This window comes from Caloenas nicobarica, chromosome 11 (assembly GCF_036013445.1).
Source record: "Caloenas nicobarica isolate bCalNic1 chromosome 11, bCalNic1.hap1, whole genome shotgun sequence".
Lineage (NCBI taxonomy): Eukaryota > Metazoa > Chordata > Aves > Columbiformes > Columbidae > Caloenas > Caloenas nicobarica.
The window spans coordinates 16,480,589-16,501,915 of record NC_088255.1 but is presented as its reverse complement, the minus strand read 5'-3'; the positions used below and the strand labels follow the sequence as shown (position 1 = coordinate 16,501,915).

At 40.8% G+C, this 21,327-nt stretch overlaps 1 protein-coding gene across 1 annotated transcript in view; it reads left to right on the top strand.

The window, feature by feature from the left end:
- The window catches only part of PTPRG (protein tyrosine phosphatase receptor type G), a 410,558-nt gene that overhangs the window by 369,318 nt on the left and 19,913 nt on the right, over positions 1–21,327 (top strand). The window contains exons 15-16 of the mRNA XM_065642503.1: positions 10,578–10,669; positions 20,793–20,889. Coding sequence (XP_065498575.1) covers positions 10,578–10,669; positions 20,793–20,889 — 189 coding nt within the window. The remainder of the gene's footprint in view (positions 1–10,577; positions 10,670–20,792; positions 20,890–21,327) is intronic.

Below are 21,327 nucleotides of genomic sequence, written 5' to 3'. Positions count from 1 at the left end.
ACTGCAGTGCACACCATGGTCTGCTGAGGCTCAGTAATGCTAAGACAGAGCTGCTCACCTCTGATAATGGACACTGCAGGTTAAGGAACCTGCTGAGCAAGTGCTGCAAGACACCTTGGGAAGCTGTGTAGTTAAAAATCTGCAAGGACTGCTGCTGAACTCTAAGGCACGTGAAGAGCTGGGCCTTAGACAGAGGTTTAGTCTAGTTGGATGCAAAGGTGAATCCAGCCCTCAAATTCCCAATCTAATGGCAAGATTTTTGAGGATATAAAGGACATTTAGACATCTGCATACAGACATCCAAATAGAAGTGCCTTAATCTGAAGCTGAATCATACCCGGAAGGTCTTAAGAGAGAATGAACTGATGAACTCGATCTTGACGAACCGATGAACTGAAGATCTTGATGCTGACAAAAAACCTGTTCAGGCCACCAAAAGCCAAATCACCCTCTGGAAGCATCTGTCTTTGTGTGCATTAACTTTTACCTGTACAGGGAGTCTGTAATAAGACTCAAAGTTAGTAGAGATAAATTCCAGCTATGTTGACTTTTTCCAAAGATGGGACATACTGCCTGGAAAGATCTTGATGCTCTCCTAAACATTTTCCTTGTTTGGAGGTGTAGAAGAGGCCTGCTTTCCCCCATGTACGTGTTGCTAAATGACAGTCTTCTCTGATGTCAGCTGCTGCTCCCACATAGGGAGCCCACTGAAATGCCTTAAAAACATTAAATGACAAAATTCTCCTTTGAACTGATTGCAGCTGACAAAATGATAAGCCTTTGAACCTTTCCTCTGGAAGCTGCCAGGGGGTGTCAGAAAGTCTTACTTGCCATGTTGATCCTAGAAGCAAAATGTAAGTGGCGTTTTCACAAAAGGAAGTTTTTCGAAGTAACCTTGTTAGGTTGTGAAACCCTATCCTTACGAAAGAAATTTGAATAGATCCCCGTGGAACCGTGAATCTACCTCTTACAATTCAGTGGACCAACTTCTGCTCTCAATTACGTGCAAGCAGACACAGCGATGGCAATTTAGAGCAGCGTGTCTAAAGACATTTAGTAGATTTGCCAAGGCCCATCTACAGCATGCCGTGAGCTGCCGGGCGGAGGAAGCTGAGCGGGTTTGGGCTGGCTGGTCCTGGCCCAGGTGTGGGGTGGCTCTGCCAGGTGTCAGGAGCCAGGCACAGCGATGTCCTGATGCAGATCGAGACGTTTCAGAAGCGATGCTGGTGCCTCTGCATGCCACCGATCTGCTCCGTGACATGTCAGCATGCCCAGAAGTAGCTTTTGTCTTTATTTCTGCATCACATTCTGCTCTTGTTTAGGCAAACCCTCTGTTTTCTCAGGTCTATGAACTCTAAAATCTATCTGACAGCTACCTGCAATAAGCACCCAGTACAACTTTTCAGGTCCAAAATCTAAAACAATCTTCTTGTAAAGGAATGATTTTTGCCCATTTTTTTTTTCTATGATTTTTTTTCTATGATTTTTTTCTATTTCACTTCCCATGGCATACGTGCTTAATTATTGTGCATGAAGCCACATCACCATAGGCGTGTGCTTATCTGTGCAAATTTGCTCCGAGACCCAAATCATTATCATTATTCATAATTATCTGCTTTGCTTGATCTACAGAAGCACAGGACAAAGGAGATATCATTAACCGAGTCACCCACTGGATATTACAACTGAGGTATAAATCTAAACTCACATAAGCCTCGTGCCTGACAGTAATGCATCTGTAATCAACGGCAGATTTTTGAAACTCCCCTGCCATTCAGCCCAACAAAATGATTTCTCCATATCATCTCTCTTTGCCTCCACACTCAGTTAATTTTGGCCATGTCCGTATCATCTTTCCCTGGATCTCTTCACTATAACATTTGGTCTTGGCAAGTTCTCTTTCTCAGCAAACCAGCTCCTGTTCCTGTTTGGGTTTTGGGTTTTTTTCCATAGCTGGGTCAGTGTCTGCTTAAAACACTTCTGGACTTGCTCCTTTTCAGTAGGGTTGGATAAGTAAGAACAACAGCAACATCGTAGCTTCAGACCTGTACGTTTTGGAGCACTGCAAAACAAAACGAATCCCTTATCAGTTTTCCTTTCTTCTCGTCACAAGACCTGCTCCACGACAGCAGTGCAGAAGTGCACCTCTGTTCAACTTAGGTGACATCGAATAGTGGAAGTAGCACAAATTCCACTTCTACCCTCCTCCTCTTATCCTTTGTTTCAGAGCTTCCCTGCTCTCAGGTGGTGCATTGTTCTGGAGCTTGCTGGGGCTTTACTGGTTCCTTGCCCAGCCCATGGGCACAACGGGCGCTGTGGCACTTGCGCCAGCAGGATGGCTTGTGAGATCAGTACAGACATAGCTGAGGCTTCACCCTGTGGCAAAACACAAAACTCTGCATAGTCTTGACCACAGTCCAGGGAAACATGTCTCATCTATAACTCAACGGCTGGCCAATATAGCTGATTCCTTTAGCACGTTATTCCAGATGTCTTTCACATTTTTAGGGTGAGTAAAATGTCTCAGAGGTGATGTTGGTCATTTCAGCTATGTTTAGACTGGAAGGCTCAGGAGCATTTCCCAGTGCTTGGATCAGGGTGCATGCAGTTTCTGGGTATAAAGGGCAGCAAGCTAGTTTTTTTAACTAGTATTGGAGTTTATAAACACTGTATTTAAAATAACCGGTGGCAGAATCTGATGGAGAAACACTCTCATGCTTCTTCAACAGTGACTCAGTGTGAGTGCATGAGCCCAGGAAATAGTGGAGCAGCCAAGTACGTTGCAGTGAAAAGGCGTCTTGACCATCTCATGCAGTCATGCGAGGGTGTGAAGGCCAGTGCAGCTGTGACCCACCTTCATTTCCCTCTGTCCTCTCATGGTTACAAAGAGTCCCATCAAGAGTCCAGAGTTCTTAGCTTCTGTTAAATCTCTGCAGCATTTTGAAACCTTATTCCTTCATTAACCATGGCTACCTTCAGCTTTTCCTGATGAACATCAGTGGTTAGACTTGATGTTTTTTACAAGCCCAGTTCCTGCACTTCTGATATCTTCTGGTAGCATTCACTCTGTGACGAACTGTTTCTATTAAGAGACTGTACCAAGAGGTGTCTCATTTGACAAGGACACTACAGGTTCCCAGCAGAGGCTTGGTATCTTACTGTTTTCTGCTAAGATGTAGCTGTCTCAAGTTGTGTCCCAGAAGCGAAAGAGCAGAGCACCAGGACATGTCTGTGACCACCCCAGTGACAGTGTACTGAGCACAGTGATCCTCTGCTAGAGGCTGGCGAGGTAGAAGGAAAACTGCTCACTGCAGCTGAGGACTTATTTCTCAAGGGCACGAAGCTCTTCAATGAGCACAGAGGTAGCGCTCTTCAGCTGTTTAAGACTTTATTTCTGCTTTCTGCTCCCTGCGGATTTATGTTCCAGCACCATATTGTGAATTGTAGCTATCTTCAGCTTCAATTAAATTCATGAATGCAATATTGCAAACACAGCCGTCCTCTGAAGCCAAGAAAATATCAAGGTATTTTAGGGAACATCCACCTTCCTTTTTTGCTGCTACAAACTGCGGCTCCTGCAGCACACTGAAAAATTTACGGTATGGTATCCAATCATGGTACTTGTAATGGGGGCTTCAGGAGCTGGCCCAATCACCCAAAACCATGTTTTCATGGTGACCATGTGAAATGCAGATGGATCCTTTCCTGAGAGTTTTCACACTGGGCTGCAGAGCCCTGGAGTTGAGCCTCCATGTGCTTAAACGTAAGGCATGTATGTTAATGATGGCACAACTGGGACCAGAGAATGGAAATGTGTGAGATTAAGATTCTTTTCCTTAGCAGACAATACCAAACAAGATAATGTTTAATGTCTGTGCTAAGGGAAAGTTCACATTATTTCCTTCTCTTAGACTGAAATTGGTTTTTTGCTTAAAGGGAAGAAGCGTATTGCTATTATATTTATAATTAATGATAACCTAATCTAAGATTTGTACAAGCAGATTTAAACTGAGCACTTATTTTGACACATATAAAATTTTATCATTAACATCTTTATATTCCTGACTGACACATGGCTAATAGCTTTGTAGTAGATTAAATCTTCAAGCAAGGGAGATGAATGTAGCTACAATATTACACAGGTGATTCTTCATATTCTGCTTTTTCATGTGTCTCCCTTTATCCCAAACCTGCCCTTGTGTTCATTTGACTTGATTATAACAAATAGATGGCAATTATCTTGCTGGAATGACTTCCGTGTTTTTCTTTCAACATGGCCACGTATCCAGGACTTTAAAATGTATTCATAGTGTTTTCTGTGCCTTTTCACTTTGAAAGGCGTTTTTATTAAAAACAATACTTGATAAACACGATGACAAAAATGTGAGCATTAATGAGGAGTAGTGTCCCCAGTAATCAACTCTTAGTAATTTATTATTTATCTTAATATATTTTAATAGATAATTTTAATTAATTACTGAGGTCAGTGACTTTAGGAGGTTGCCAGCCTCGAAGGGCTTCAGCAGGTAGCTTGACCTCCTAGAATGAAACCTACTGCATTGCCTTTTTAGTATTTATGCAGATATGATCTCCACAGAAAGCAGACACCTTCTCAATACCAAGGGGGTTTTAATTTCTTCGTTTTATTATAAATTAATTGGTACTCATATTGTACAAATAAAACTGTTCTTAATATTTCTGGCCATTTTTTACACAGCAAGCAATGTGATTAGTCAGAATAATCATTCCAAATGAAACACAATGGCTTCAGTTGCATTCTTATTTTAAATAGTTAAGCAAGAAAAGCCATATACTGCTAAGTTAAAGGCTCTGACTATATAAACGTGTACAATTCCAATGCATTAAATCCAAAATGGTTTGAGGAAAGCTGGGCAAAACCCATTTTTACATGTGGAATTACTCGTGGAGTCCAGCATTCGCATGAGTTAGGGCAAGATCTGGCTGTGGAGCTGCCTGCTCAAACATTTCAACTTTAGTCAGTGCCAAAATTTGAGCTGCATGTGAGGTTTCTGGCCCCTGTAAGCGTGTGCACTTTAGAGTATACGTTCAGTCTGTAGGTTCCAAGATTTTAGTCTAAGCTGCTCTATAGAGATGAACACCTGAGCTTAGTGGAGTTGATGGAAGTGTTTCGATAACCTCTACGGGGGCAGCATTTTACCCAAGTGTATGCAATTAATGCCTGCAATATTCGGTATGATCAGCCACTTTTCTAGAGACAGACCAAATACAGGCGTATTTGGGCTTTACCTCCCCATTTAGTACTCTGTGTTCTGTACGCGTTCATATTGCGTGGTACAGCTGCATAGATCCTATTTAAATCTGGGCTATGAGTGCCACATTGCTCGCCGTGAAAATGAATCTGTTGGAACTGCACTCCACAGTGTTATTTGGTTACAATGCTGTATGTGAAGCCAAGCTTTTGCTATAGCTCTGCAGCCCTCTCTCTGGTATGTATTGTAGCTTATGGAATGGCCGTTAGACTCCTTTATAAGTAACATGCATCCTAAATATTGATGCTAGGTATTCCAGCTGCTTGCAGAATTTTTTCCATCCCTCTTTGTAAAAACTAAAAGTCTATGAACTCTGCTGAATGTGGTTAACAATTTAATAAATATTAAAAAACCACCAACCTGAAATTGCATTCAATGTTGTCTCCAGCGGTGGAAAATAAGAGAGTGGAAGATGAATTGACATCCCGAGGTTTAGTGCTGCTGGGAACAGGAAGGTGCTTGTTTGCTATGGATATGGGACATCATTTGTCAAATATGTTATTTTTCAGTGAGTTGAGAGGTCAAATCCAGTCCTACTATGAGCCTACTGGTAGATATTTCTGTCTAGTCGGGAAAACCTTTTGGCGGACGATGAGAACTGTGAGGGTACACTATTGTGAGTGGATTCTTCAGGATTAATGTCACCAACAATGTCATTGGTTTCATGATTGTTATACACCAGGTTAGCTTTGTGCTGCCTTCAGGAAGGGCAGTTTCCTTGTCACTTAGTAAAAATTCCTCATGGCAACGAGTAGGATCAACTCATCTACCCCACTGACAACTAATCCTTCTTCCCCTTCCCCACAAATCAATTAATCCTTTCTCGCATTCGCCAGCCAGATGAGGAGGCTGATTCAGTTCACTGCTCAGCCCCGCAGGCAGGGAGGAGGGAGTGGGAGAATCCCCTTGTCCTCTGGCTGAAAGCAGCTGTGAAGAGCATGCGGAGAATTGATGGAGGTGCTGCTGAGATGCCAGGGATGGTGCAGGGCTGCTGGGCAGCACAGTCAGATGCTGCCGGTGGAGCAGATGGGCCAAGGCACGTGATAGCTACAGCACGTGAATCCAGGTGGCTTTGCAAATGAGAGGCTGAAGCGCAGCGGCTAACAAACAAATGGAAGAAGCTTTCGCGTTAGAAGTGAGGCATAAGAAGCATAGAGTATATTGGATTTCGTAGACTGGGTTAGGTAATAGCTGAAAACCAGAAAGCATTTACAAACAGAATGAAAGAGATGGGAGAATTTTCTTATGAAGCTGTCTTCATGTGTGTTAAGTGTCTGGTCTTCAGAAACACCAAAACTTCAAGTTAGACAAAGGTAATAGGAGAAAGCACTTTGGTTTTGACCTTCTGGATGAATTCCTGACCCAAAACCATCTATTCCAATCCAGTGCCACTGAACTATCCAGTGAACTCTTGAGCTAGAAATTAATCAAAATGAATCTGAGATCTTATTATGTGGAAATGCCATCTCTGATACGATATCTCATTTTTCTTTTGAAATTGGCCCCTATAGCTTTAACATTACACAGGCAGGCTATTAAATGGGAGACAAGGGAAAATCCTTTCTGGTAGGATTACTAATTATCCAAACTTTAAAGGTAACCCTGTTCCAACTCTATTTCTTCTATACACTCGGGCTTCTTCTGAAGGTGGCTGTCTTCTGAAGGAATGTATTAAGTATTGTGTATTGTCAATTGTCATTTCTTAAAAAACTAGGTGCAAGTGAAGGTTTCCCTCTACAATCATTTTTTTAAGCAAACATGACTTTCTTCTTGGCATTTTCCCTTTGTGGTAGGAAATGGGCTCCACTGTGGTCCCCTTTGGTTTTGTGTTTTTGATAGTCCTCTCAGGTGCTTGTCTTGGACCAGCAAGTGAAGATGGGAACTCTATCAAAGTTTTAAATATCTAGTGTAGTGATTAAGCATACTCCACACCTGTCAGCTTCCGTAGTGTCTGATTATAAAGAATATTATTATAAGTTATATTATTAATAAGTATATATACACAATTATTTTAAAGTTCTGGAGGGCTTTACCCCATCCATCTAACATTACTTCTTTCTCTGAATAACACAAAGGGTTAGTATGTGAGTTACTAAAAAAGGGTTAGTGTGTTAGCCAGATTCAGCTCATATTTTGTAGTGACATAAATCCAGAATCACTTTATTGACACAGATAAAACAGATGGCTAAACCCAAGCTAGACAGAACTGTAATTATATCTGTGGTGTTAGAGGCGAAGGTATGTTATTAAAACGTTTTCCTCTTCTCTTTGAATAATCTGTAGGTCTTGCAAAATGTAAGCATCATAGTGACAATATCAAATGTCACTCTAGCTTTTGGATGGGAAAAAGTATATAGTACAAAACGCAACATGTGCAGAAGAACTATGAGAGCTCCTAATTAGCAATTATAGGATTCCATTAATCTCTTCAATTGTCTAAAAGAATTATAGCCATTGAACTCTATTTGTCTTAAGATGGAAAGAAGGCTTAACCAAAGCCTTTGGACTGACAATAGTGCAAGGAAAAGCATATTCTGTCCGTCTAGCTACATCTGTTGTGTTTCTTAGAGAAGGTCCCAGCCATCTTCAGAGAACGTCGGACCAGATAGTAATTAAAGAGAGCTTAGTAGATTAGTACATATTTTACCAGAGGTCTGACAAGCTGCCCATGGCTAAGGGTGCATATACCCCACCTAGACTAATTCATGTTCCTGGGTGGGGGTTTGGGGTTGGAGGTCATGAACAGAAAAATACAGGCCCAAATTAACACTTCTCTGTTCCTAATATGAAACAACTACATTTGCTCCAGCATGCTTTTGCTGAATTTATGGGCAGCTTCAACAGCATAAGCTCCCTCTCATTCAGTGAACTCGTATGTCAACAGTGTTTCCCATTTAATTTCTTTAATGTTTAATTGTTGCCCATGTTATCAAATAGGGTAAGAAACAGCACAAGGTTAAGGCTTCTGGGGGGAATCGAAAGTGAAAATGCAGAAGAGAAAAAAGGAAGGAGAAACAATAAAGGGTAGTGAACAACACAGGAATGAATTGCTAGTGGCTGTAAAGGTGGACACCTGCTGCCACCGGGCAATGATGATAAAAACTAACCATATTTTGCCATGAATCTCTGGTGCAGACCCATCCTTGAAATTGGTGGGAATTCAATGGACCAGAGAGCACGTTATCTCTAATGTATTTTTTGGCTCACAGATCACAATTAAAATTAAATTCTGCCTTCTGCAAAATTAAATTGGACACAGTGGTCTGCTGCAGTGAATCCTTGATCCTTGTTGGTCTTAGTTGAGCTAGACTACTCAAGAAAAAAAAACAAATGATAACTATGGAACTTTTCTTGTGAAAGTATGTGAAATTGCTATCATAGCACAAGTTGTTTTCAAGGAAATCTAGGATGTATGGGTTCCTTTTCAGGAGAGGAAAGATTGTTTTACAGGCTCTTGTTATTGACTGCTGTTCCTATGGATCACTCCATTCAAGTATCTTGGCTGCAAAAATATTAATACAAATGTTGTTATGAGATGGTGATGTTCTCAATATTACATAGAATAAATGTTATCGCTTAAACATTGTAAAGTGCCAGCATTTCTGCATGCTGCAGCTTTTTGCTAAGATGAGCATACTCTTGTCAAATGTTTTGAATTCTGTACTATTCGGTAAATGAGCATGTGGTTAATTAAAGTAGCATTACTATACTGGGAGGTGATCAGATTGCAAACATATCTTTAACAATTGGCTCTTGTAAATAAAACAGAAGATAGCTGATTGAGATCTGAAAATGTCAATACATGCAACAAAGCCACCTTAGAGCCTTACCTGATAAAATAAGAATAAAGAAGTAATTACATGGCCAATATTAACTGCCACCAGCCAGAAAGAAATCAGATTGTCAGGGATCTATAAAATTCTTGCCAAAGTAGAACCTCATTTACACATACAGATCTTCATACCCTTTGCAAAGAAAAGCATATGTGACAGCTTAGAGGTTTTAGCTGCCAAAGATCTTTCACTCTGAATACAGTAAATGTCACATCTATTTATTTATCGTTAAATTTTGCTAAGTATCTGTAGAAATATTTGGATTTTTTCTATCATAATGTAGATGTTTAAAAGGAAAAGAATTCAGATTATAATGCAGCTGTAGCACCAAACCATATGGCTGCTAAATGGGAGCAAAAATACACCATTGAATTACTGGGAGTAAACATAAACCGGATGCGATCTTCAGAAGAATATTAAATGGGATATATAAATACCAGAGTATTGCCATAAAATCATGCAATCAGACAGTAGTAGCCATCAGGCAATAGATTATTTCACATGCTGAAAGTAATCACAGTTGTATAGCAATTTACATTTTCTAAATGCCAGACTGAAAATATTAACTAATGAATCTTGGCAAGCACGGTGTTTCTACCAACTGCAGTGGTGGTTATAACAACATCTAGGCCTTTTTTGAGAGAGAGAAAGAGAGAGAAATAAGACAGCGATCCTACACCTCAGCTTTATTAGAATCTGTCCGGAGTCCCAGGTGCTTGAAACAGTCTTGTTTGTCTTTAATTCAATTCAAGCCTTTGCCTTCTTTCTTTTAAGAAAACGTCTGTGGGTGATTTATCGGTATATTGGGTGGAATTTGCACTGTGCTGAGCAAGAACAAATGGTCCAGGGGAATACATATTCAATGTTATGAATAGTGTCTGGCATGAGAGAGAACTCAAATTAGTGTGGGTGGTGTGTTGCCTGTTCTTTTACTCAGAGCTACTTTCATGTAAGTCCATTTGGATTCTACAGCATTGTGTAAAAAGGAAAAAGTTAATAACTTTCAGGAGAAAAGCCTGTGTCTCTGCTTTGTCTGGTAAAAACTTGCTGGGGGCAATCGTCAATTGTACTTTCATTTTTTGGGTCTCTTCTGTTCTTTTTACACAAAGTGGAAGGAGAGGAGGCTTCTTCATCCCGTCCACAGCCATCTTCAGACTGAGAATAAGAACCAAGTGATCCTTGAACTTCAGTTGGACTTTGTAAATTATCATCGCGAGGAATACACTCTCAGTATTCATAACTGCAGTACTTAGAATTAGAAACATAATATGAAGAGTTTACCTCAAAATTGGCCAGATTCATCAAGATCTCTTATTATCGCGTGCTGAACTATCTGTGCCCCTGGGAGCTCAGGTCTAAATGATACTGAGGGAAAACTTGCTCTCCTGAGTTTGTAGCTGAAATTTTATGTATGAAACAATTAGCAACTCTGAATATCTCTTTCTTTCTACAGATGATATGGAAGCAATTCCAGTCAAGCAGTTCGTTAAACACGTCAGTGAGCTGTATTCTAATAACCAGCATGGGTTCTCGGAAGACTTTGAGGTACGATTTAATGATCCACCAATAAAATGTTGTTTTCCTAGAGTTAATTGTGTACTAATACTTAGGGACCATGCGACATCTGTGTGATGCTCTCGTGTCAAGTAAATGCAATGCTCGAATGTATCAGAATTAATACGGAAACACCAATTTGCCACCAGGTGTGAGCGATGTGGGACTGGGAATTTACAGTTGTTTCCTTAACCACCACAGATTTGGTGTCTTTAAGAGGGGATCCTCCTAGGTTTTTATTAAAAAGGAAAAGTTGCCGGCAGTCCCTCAGGAATGACATGAAGATACAAGCCGTTGTTTTTAACTCCAGGCTTTTCTTATAATCTGCAGTTGATTTTACTCTTCTTGGCCCAGAATTTGCTCTTCTCAGTCACACACCCCTTGAGTAGCCCAAAATGAGTAAAATAGTGCTCACTATGAGTAAGAGTAGTAGAATTTGGTCCTTTGTGAAAACCCAGACTTTGAGTCAGTTCCTGGAGTTCTTGTTCATCCTCTGTCCAGCCAGGAAAGATTGCTGTTGCAGTCGTCGGTTCCAGTAAAACCAAGGAGAAAGGCTTCAAGATTTAATTGGTAGGATTTACCTAATGTGACTATTTTAAAGTTTGCGTCTTGTTAGCTGTTTAAAACAGATTCTGACCTATAAATCTGCCATAAATTGGAGGTAATTCCAATTAACTGAAAATAGTTTTCCACCTCTGGGTTACCAAACCCATATTGTGCAAGCATGGTAAACATCACACAGTATGAGGATGGGCTGCAGAGTCAGGTCCTAATATGCTCAAGTCAGTATTCTCTGGCTAGTACTTAGGCATTTATTTCATTCAGTCTAATCACAGTCACTGCTGAGCTTTTATAAGTACTGAGAAGCAGGAGGAGGCCCAGGAGGTTGCATGGAGCTGTGCTGCTGTGTCCAGCAAAAGGTGTGTTTGTGCGATGCATCTGAATCAGAGAGGCAGCTCTGCTTACAAACAAAGCAATGAAACAAAATAGGTGGCCTAATATCTACAGCTTCTTCACTTACTGCAGTAAAGACAAGACTGTATGCAGGAATTGTTTTTAATGAGATCATTTAAAACATTTATTGTTGCTGTTTGGTTACTGTCTATAAAGAGCGGCTGCTTTGTCTGGTGCCCAAAAACCGTTGTGTAAGTTAGAAACATTTTGTATTCATGAGGAAGGCAAATGTGTAAGGTGTTAAAGTGATTTAGTTCAATTGACTGCTGGCTGGATGGCTGAGCAGGGATATTGAGGCATTTAACAATGTTGATGGTATTCAGGACAAACATTTATTCTCCAGAGAGTAGAATTTGATCAGGATGATCAAATGCGGCTCACTCTTCTCAATTATTTATGAATTGCGACCCCGGTGCTATTCATCACAGCTGGGTTTTACACCATTTAATTATTCAAAATAATCAGCAACACATCTGTAAACTTGGTCTGGCTTTAAGCAGGCTTTGCTTCAGCTGTCGCAAAATCACTGCTATTAACAAATGTTGGACACCTTCCGCCTGTGTTTTAGCAAAGAAAAACACTGCTCTAATAGCCCTATTTTTTTCTTTTCCTCCTGGAGCTCCCCGCCGTGAGTGCCAGGCTGTGGCAGCCCATCGGAGAGATGGCTTGGGCCAAATAGTCCTGTTGTGGGGAGCGCGGGGTCCCCTTTGAAGGGAAGTTAAAATCCTCCGACTGCACCACACATGCCAAATTCTGTTCTCTGCACTGGCTTAAAATTTGGAGTGTCGTCTTTGAAGTCAGTATAGCTGCTCCAGATGTGTTTCTCCATAGCTGAGGTCTCAGCTTCCTAAAGAGTAAATGAAATCTGCTCCTAGAGTAAAGAGAAGGAGTAGGAACAAGGCAATCACTGTCTGGCATGAACCATCCAGCTCCCTTTCATTGCCTGTGTCCCACACTGCTGATGCGTCGTGGGCCTGATTTTCTTCCTTATGGTTCACAGTGGTGGGACAGAAGAGTTAAACCCAGGGTTTTTCACAAAGCCCGTGGGTCAAATGTTTCTCAAGTGCCTAAACTGACTCAGAGATCAGAATCCCGGTTCTGAAAGTGGCTGAGGAAGAGAGGAGCCTGAGGTTACATTTGTACAGTAGCTATTGGAAGCAGCAAGTGGTGTAACTTCTCACATATGGTCAGATCCAGCCATGGTGTCTGTGCTGGAATTGCATCTGCCAGCAGGGCTGCTAGTCTTGGGTGGAAAGTACCGCAGCCACATCATGCCTTCTTGCCTGGGGAACTTCTGAAAAGAGGTATTAGGTTCTGCAGTCATATGGGCTTTTTACCAAAAAAAAATCTGTGGTTTACATCTAAGAGAAAGAGAGAAGAGGATGTCAAGGGGATGCTGAGAAAAAGTGATCGGTACTACAGAATAAATAAATCTTCCCAAAGATAGCCAGCACGTGGGATTTTTTTTTTAAAGGAAAAAAGGATCAAAAATCTATTCAGAAATTTCTGTTACAGGAGGTTTTATGGTGCAACCTCTGAAAGGAAAGACTAAGCTAGGCACACACATGCTTTGCCTGATGTAGAAGGTAGATGTTCTCCATTCATTGATTGCTAGTTTTTGGTGTAAGTCTCTTCTTGTGTTTTTGGCAGCATGTTGTGGGATTGTATTGAGTTGGTTTTTACATGAAGAAGATTCCTTTGAAAGTAAATTGTGTGAATACTCCCTCCTCTTCTTAAAATAAGCTGTAATTAAAGCTAAATATTTTGCGAATGTGCTTTGGAAGTGTTTTATGTGAGAAGGAAAAAAAGGACTTCGAACGCACAAATCTTTCCTTGGAAAGTACATGCAAAATGAATCCTTGTTCCCTCTGGGTAATCATAGTGCAAGTAGCCAGCTTTATTGTCTGGTGATAGCTGGGCTTTCTTGTATATACAGAATTGTTAAGATTTCCTTTGAGTCCTATGAATTTTCAATTTTTGATATAAGCTAGAAATATAAGACCAAATGTAATACTGAACAACAAATAGCTTTTTAAAATGAAGTCCACGATCCTGCATCGCCAGTGCTGGTCTCTGATATAACTCTTTGTATTCCGTCTTGGAATTCATTCAACCTAATACTGAAAAAAGTTCAAGGAGCTTTCTTGGCTTGCTCTCGGGCAGCTCCAGCACCTTCTTGCTGTGGAATACAGGGAGAAATACAACATTTTTATAGGACATTACCAGGGCAGAGTTTGGTGGCAAGACTCAACAGAGATTGAGAGGCTTCCTGAGCCAGAGATTATTATCTACTCCTTGTCTAGCAGAGATTTTCATGGCATCATTATGTTTAATAGTCTTTGATAGATCTTCCACACATTTCTGATTGCCTTTTGAACCCTTTTAGACTTCTGGTGTCCAGAGCATCCCATGACGATGAATTCTACAATTTGTTCCCCAAGAATGGACTTATTTCGCCTTTAACTCACGCCTATTAACTTCTCTTCGTGCCTCCTAGTGTTTGCATTAGAAAGTACATCCCTGTTCACTTCAATGCCTCTACTTGATTCTGTGTGCCTCCCTCAAATTTCCCATTAATCATCTATTTTCAAATCTGAGGAAGTCTAAACTATTTAATTTGTTTGTTTGAGGGAGCCATTCTAGACTTACGATGGCTTGTTTTCTCTGTACCTTTTTTCCTTCCTTTACCATACCCTTTTTGAGATAGAAAGGCCAAAATTGTGCACAGTATTTAATGAGTGGGTTTACTGCAGAGTTCTGCAGGAGCACAGCGATGTTTTCTGTTTAGTTTTCTATTACTTTCCTCCTTCCTAACATACTATTTGTTTTTTAACAACTACCGAGCACTCAGCTGACACCTCCAGAAAACTATCAGCTGTGACCCCAAGGTCTCATCACTGAATGGCAATAGCAAATTGGGAACCTGTCAGTATCTATGTATAGTTAGGGTTGTTTTTCCCAAGTACATCACTTTGCATTTATCAACATTGAATTTCATTTGCCATTTTATCATTCAGCCACTCAGTATTGCAAGATTGTTCTGCTTCCCTTCACAAACAGCTTTTGTTCTAATTGTCCTGAATAATTTTGTATCATAAACACATTTTGTCTCCTCTGCAGTCCATTTATGAATAGATTAGGTCCCTGTAAGGTGCCACTGGTAAAATGTGAACACTGACAATTCCTGGGCGGAGAGTCCCACCTTTAACCTGTTAATATACATGGCGAGTTTTCCTTTTGCTCCAGGACAGATCAGTCTTTAAAGTAATGTTTTCTGAGAGGCCTCTTCACAAACATTTTGGAAATCCAAATATGCTATTCTCTTCCAGACTGTTCTTATCTACGGAATTCTTCAGGGACCTCTCCACTGCTATTTATTATAGCGTCTAGCAGTTTGCCCCACAGAGAAGTCAGATTTAGTGGGCTCCAGTGCTTGAAATCCCTTCTGAATCTCATTTTAAAAACTGATGTCACATTTGTCATCTTCTGTTCCCCTGATAGCCTGACTATACAGGGCATGTGCCCTCCAAATTCATGTATCAAAGAGAGCGCGAAGTGCCACCTCCCACGATAAAGCTTTTCGCTCCCTCCTGGTTACTGGAATAACACAATAAGTTTTTTGAGTAGTCGTGTCCTTTTGCTGTAAGAAAGGAACACTGAATCAAGAAATTACCCTCCATCCCCAAAGCTAACTGTGAATTTTTATAGTAGAATGCAGCGTTTGGATTTCTGAGATCAGACCATTTTATTTCCCTCCTCCCTGATCCTGGAGTGGGTTGGTCAGTGCTGCGGGAGCGATTGGAGGGGGTCAGTGCAATCTCCGCAGACCTCTCCTGCCTGCGGCCATGTGAGCCTAATGATTCATTGCCAATTTGGAGTCTGAACAGGCTTGCTGAACTTGGAGGCAGGCTGTCTAGCTCCCTCATCACATAAATTGAAAATATCTTTATACTCCAGTGGCACCTTCTTCTAAATGTCCTGAAATGTAAGAAAATAACATAAATCTATATCTTCAGCGATGTGGCAGGGATTTGCCAGCGTTATTCTCATGGTTGCTGCTCCTTGGGGCAGGGGTCACTTGCTCTTTTTAACCGGTGACCTCAGAATGTTATTCTCTAGTGAAGGGCTGCATTGAAGACAGATAATGTTGCCCTTTGCACATTTCTTGAGACACTAAAACCACTCTGTAGTAATACTGGCATCCCTTACAGATTAGACACAGCTTACACCAGACACATGATTATAACTGCATCTACACCAAGGAATTTGGCAGTAGAAAGATGCCGTTTCAAAAGCATGCTGCTAGCAAACATTACCGCGCTGGGAAATGTTTTATAACCCTGGCCCAAAAGTGCCGTAATGAGAAGTGTTCTCAGCCTGTGTGTTGCTGTGCTGAGCCCAAACGAAGCAGCGCTGTGACGCTGGAGGAGGGATTGCTGCACCAAGGGTCTTCCTGGAGTTCTCGGTTCTTATCTCATCGCTTGACCTGGCCTAATAAATTGGCATTGTGAATTAAGAGATAAAGTTGAAGGGAAGCAGTAAAAGAAGTTCAGATATCTAGGCTTCCTGTTCCTAACCCTAGTACCCAAAGTTCCTGCCTGGAAGCCCCACTTGGAGGAGCCATAGCCCCGCATGGGCAATCGTAGAATCATAGAATGTCCTGAGTTGGAAGGGAACCACAAGGATCATCAAGTCCAACTCCTGTCCCTGCATAGGATAACCCCAAAATTCACACCATGTGTCTGAGGGCGTTGTCCAAATGCTTCTTGAGCATTGTCAGGCTTGGGGCCGTGACACCTTGCAAGGTTTAGGTTTGACTCTGACACCTCCCTGCAAGCAAACAGTCCTCCACCGTCCTCTCCTCTCCTCTCTCGTTCATTTACATGAATTTTTAGCTATCTGTTCATGATTCCTCCACTGTTACGCCTGTGTTGAGTCCTTTTGGTTTGTTTATTTTCCCTTTCTTTCTAGTCTGTCCCCAGCTCACCTCTCTTGAATGCTGTCAGAGAGTTTATACCAGTGCTAAATTATTGCAAAAATCTACACTACTCCTGTGGGATATCTTCAAATGCTATCTGCTGTCTCTGTTGGTATGCTGTCTTCATGTTTGCTGTGATAAAACAAACAGCAAGAATGGTACCATAGAATTCTCTAATTTGGGATTAAAATAACAGGTCAAAAACGATTTTAGGGGTGGATGAACTAGCTGCTTTCATGCTGAAAAATATCACAATAATATCAAAGCAGAGCTACAGGTCTTCTCTAATTTTTAGTCCTTCAGATCAAGATACTTCCTTTGTTCATGATTCTTCCTCATTGCTATTCATAGGCTTTCACAGTTCAGCCCCTGCTAGGACATCAGACTGAAGTAATGGGAAACAGCAGCCGCGCTGCATAAGGCCAAATCAAGAGACCAAGTTCCCGCTCAGTCACTGTAGCAAAAAGTCTTGCTCAGAAGCTTATATTGCCGGCAAGACACTGGAGCAGTTTGATTTTACACTTAAATGGAAATTCTTTGAAGTTTAGGAGAAACTAATCTGTAACTTGTTTCAGAAAGGCAACGAAAATGGGTCGTTAAACCTGGGTGTATCAAATTCCAATTAGCATTAGCATGGACAATATAATTAAAAGGTAAATTAACCATAATAGCATAGACTAGAACACTTTTTACAGTAACTAACGGTCAATTGAAACCATGTACTTCGGTTTCTTGAGTTGTCAGTGATAAGTTGAAAGGACAGAATAAGAGCCTGTATCCATTCATCTTTGGACAGTTATGTGTTCTGCAAAGTTAAACACGAAGAGCAGCAGCGCACTAGCCCGCTGCCCTTAAAATCAGTGAGAGAGACTAAGCAGGATTAAGAAAAGCCAAATAAAAGGCTCCAGAGATGAAAAGTTTGTGGCTGAATTACAGATGTGGTGCTATGGACATTATCTGTCCTAGTGCAAGGTGCCAGTAGCAGTTTTGTGCTAATCGGAAAGGAGTTTGTTTAGGCGGCACTGAACAGCCTGGGGTCAGAGCTGGCCTGGTGGCCTGCCTTGCAAACTTCAGTTATAATAATAATATAATCATGGTGATGTTTTAAATGCAAATGAAGGACTTGGTAGCCAGTAAGATTTAGAAATCCCAGGATGTTCATTGCATGAGCAACAGAAAATGCTGGGAAAGTAAATATGTCATATACATAAATGTGGTAAAATGGCATAATTAGGATGGTGACTTTTTGGAACTTTCTCCAGGGTGATATTTATTAATACCGGGCTGTCCTCTTCTGCCAAGGGGTAAATAATACTCTGAACAGAGGCACAGATAACAGGCTGCAACTGGTCTTGTCTTCTTGCAGCATTTTGCGCATTGATGAAAGACAGCCACCTTGACTTTAATAACAAAAGAATATTAACTGAAGCCTTACTTACGGGTGGAGTGAGCTTGTGGTTTAGTAATTTGCTGTTACAATTTGGAGAGATTAACCTAGGAGGGTAAGAGAGCATGGATAACCGCCCTCTGCTCTCAACCCCATCCGTCCATGCAGCACAGCCAGACATTGTCTGTGGCCAACACAGAGCTGGAGATGTCCTGAGGTCCCTTCTCAGCCTCAGCATCCCCGAGCATTGTTTCTGTCCTGGATTGGGGAGAAAAGGGGAGACTGAAGTCAAAATGGTCTTTTATTTCTATATTGATTTCTAAAAGGACAAAAAGAGTTGAGGTGCATTGCTAACAGGGAGCTTTTCCTGGACAGGCTCCTTTTGCTATGCTTTTGCAGTGTGTAGACATAGGAATCCACCATTATAGCAGCTTTCCAGAATATTAAAAATCATTTAGAATGTTATGTGTTAAGAAAAACCATTTTCAGATGATCAGGTCTCACAGCATCAGACCTTCTTTTCCATTGCTGTGTTTTTCACTGTCTTAGCTTAATCTTCCTCTTCTATTAACTTATATTGGCCAGCTGGGAACATGTACAGTTGAGAAAACAGTCAGCATCAACATAAAAAGGTTAATTAAAATGATTAACCTCACCAACAATTCCCTTATGAAAAAATCCTATAGAATTTAATAGAAAGCGATACATTTACTACATAGTATTTAAACTGTCAGAGAAAATTCCTTAGCAGGGAGGTAATTCCCTATTAAATTCTATAACTTTTTAGAGTATTCTCCACAGAACCTTATTGGATTCATCTGTATTAAATTCTACACCATTTGGCATAAATATTTCAATGCTAATAACTTCTAAAAAGATTTTTTTAGTGATGCAGGGATATAGGATTTGATGTGAGGCTTTTAAGAAGTAGGGGGTTATTTTTTAGGAGTGACCTACAATGGTACATCAGTGATGTTATATGATTTCTAAATGCAAAAAAAGGTAAAATGAAATTAGATTAAATCAACCTAACATGTAAGTAATGCTGCTTTTCCAGTTATGACAGGCTGAACTGATCCTGCCCACTGTGTAATCAGAAGTCCCTTGCTTACCAGAGCTGACAGGCAGAATTAGGGGAAGCGCACACTTTAATGTGGTTTTATATTTCTGTGATAGAAATGGAACTATGAAAATTCTATTAGGGCCAGCTGAGAGTTTTGCTTGATTCTTCTTTGTCTTTGCTCAGCTCATCTCCTTGAATGTGTTGTGCTTCTCCCTGTGGGGAAGGGGGGAAAGAGAGAGACAAGCGATTGTTATTTGGGAGTGTCATGTGGATATAAAAGCTATAAAATGTTCAAGGTTTTAGTATACTTTGCACTTTTAAAATGTAAATGCTGGGGAAGATATCAAAATGGCTATGCAAGTCCTTTGTGAAATGTCTGCATAATGCTGAACTCTGTTACATCTGCTGTTTGTATAGCATTTCTCTTGATAATTTTTCTCTGTCACTTAGCTCGTGATCTTTGTAGCAGCTGTGAGCTCCTAATGACTTTCCCTCTTAGGCAGGTTCTATACTGTTATTTTTAAAGCCTGAAGTACAAAGTAATTTGGCACTTCCCCATATATCCTTGGGGGAAATTGGTTTTGTTTGGTGTGGTTTCTGAGACTCACAAAAGTTTTTAATAAATATAGTTTCTTCCACAACTTTGTAAATGCCAAACATCAAAATGTTTTTCTAAAATGTGTTTTTAAATTAAGAGTATTTATGTTAGTGATAAAAGGGAGTTTAGCTTTTTCAGGAAGATCGTGGTTAAATAGAAAGAAGTTGATGTGAGGTGATGTGATACATGAGTTTTAGTGATTCGGTTTGCAAGACAGTCTCTGAAGTGTGTAACTCTCTAGGACAGCCTGGCCAAAGGGAACAGCTGCTTTTCTCTAGGGTCAGAGAAAAGACCCTCCACTGCCCCATTTCAATAGCCCTGTGTTCTGTTGTTGGTCAGTGTTGGTAAGGGGTAGGTTAAGAACTAAAAAAAAAAATCAGTGGGAATGAGATATCTAACCTACAGCCTCCACTAGACAGAAATCTGCATCTCCAGCTTCATGAACACCTTGGCAAGCCTGACTTCTTTCTGGTTTGTAAATGTATATATATATATATATGTGAATACAGCCTTTTATCTTTTTCACAATATCGTAGGCTGTTAATCAGTGTCCAAGCAGTGGTATTTAAAGCACTCACTGTTATCTTCAGAGATCTATTTGTATTATTTGTATTTTATAAAAGGCATCTCTCTGCAGAGAACTAACAAAAGGTCAGTGCCAAACTTAAATGTCAGAAACCCTGTTTTGAGAGGTTATAAGCAGATAAGTTGTCCAGCGGTCAAAAGTCTTCTGTTGAACTGTTTTTTCTGCTTAGTTTCTTACACCGCACAGGCCACTCTTGCCTTTGGGGGACTCTGTCTTCCCTTCCCAAGGAGGGACAGAGTGGGGCATCTCAAAGGACATGCAGTCCAGAAGATGGATGGACTGCTGGGCCAGAGGATAGTTGGCCCTTAGGGTGCCCAAAGTGCATCTGTCACCAAGTCTGTGGAGAGGAGCATAACCCAGGGAGCAGCTAACATAGCTCGGTTTAAGCACACCATGTCATACAGGACAATACCGAAAGGCTTTGTGTTTAATCCAGCAATTAAGATACCAATATTTTAAATGTGGTTTCTGTGAGCTGCTGCAAAAGGAGATAAAGCTCAACTTTCCTGAACTGACTTGTTTACCATTTGAATAATTTTTGTGCCTAGGAAGTGCAGCGCTGTACAGCTGACATGAACATCACTGCAGAGCATTCCAACCACCCCGACAACAAGCACAAGAACAGATACATCAACATCCTAGCCTGTAAGTAAGCACTGGCCAAAAGCACAGCGAATCAACCCAGAATGGCACTTTCTTCTCACAGTGTGTCTGTGTGTGACTGGAAAAGGCATGTGGCTTCAAGTTACGCTATTACGCAGTAATTAATAAACATATGAAAGTGTGACTGAGAGATCATTTCCCTACTGAAGGCAGTGGATGTTTTGACTTCTCTGGGGCCAGGATTTCACTCCAGCTTTTGTTTTAAAATATTTTGCAGTTTGATGGTCCAAGTGTAGTCTTAGAAGTATCAGTTTTGTATGAAATTTTGTGGAGCAATAACTGATGATCAGAGCTCTTCTACCCGCTAATGTCTGAAAACTGGCCTAGGGGAAGTGCATGGTGGAGCAAAGAGTTTTATTGATGATCCCTGGGATTCCCTTACAATCCCAAAGGTGCTAAATCTTTGCAGAGTGTATCTGC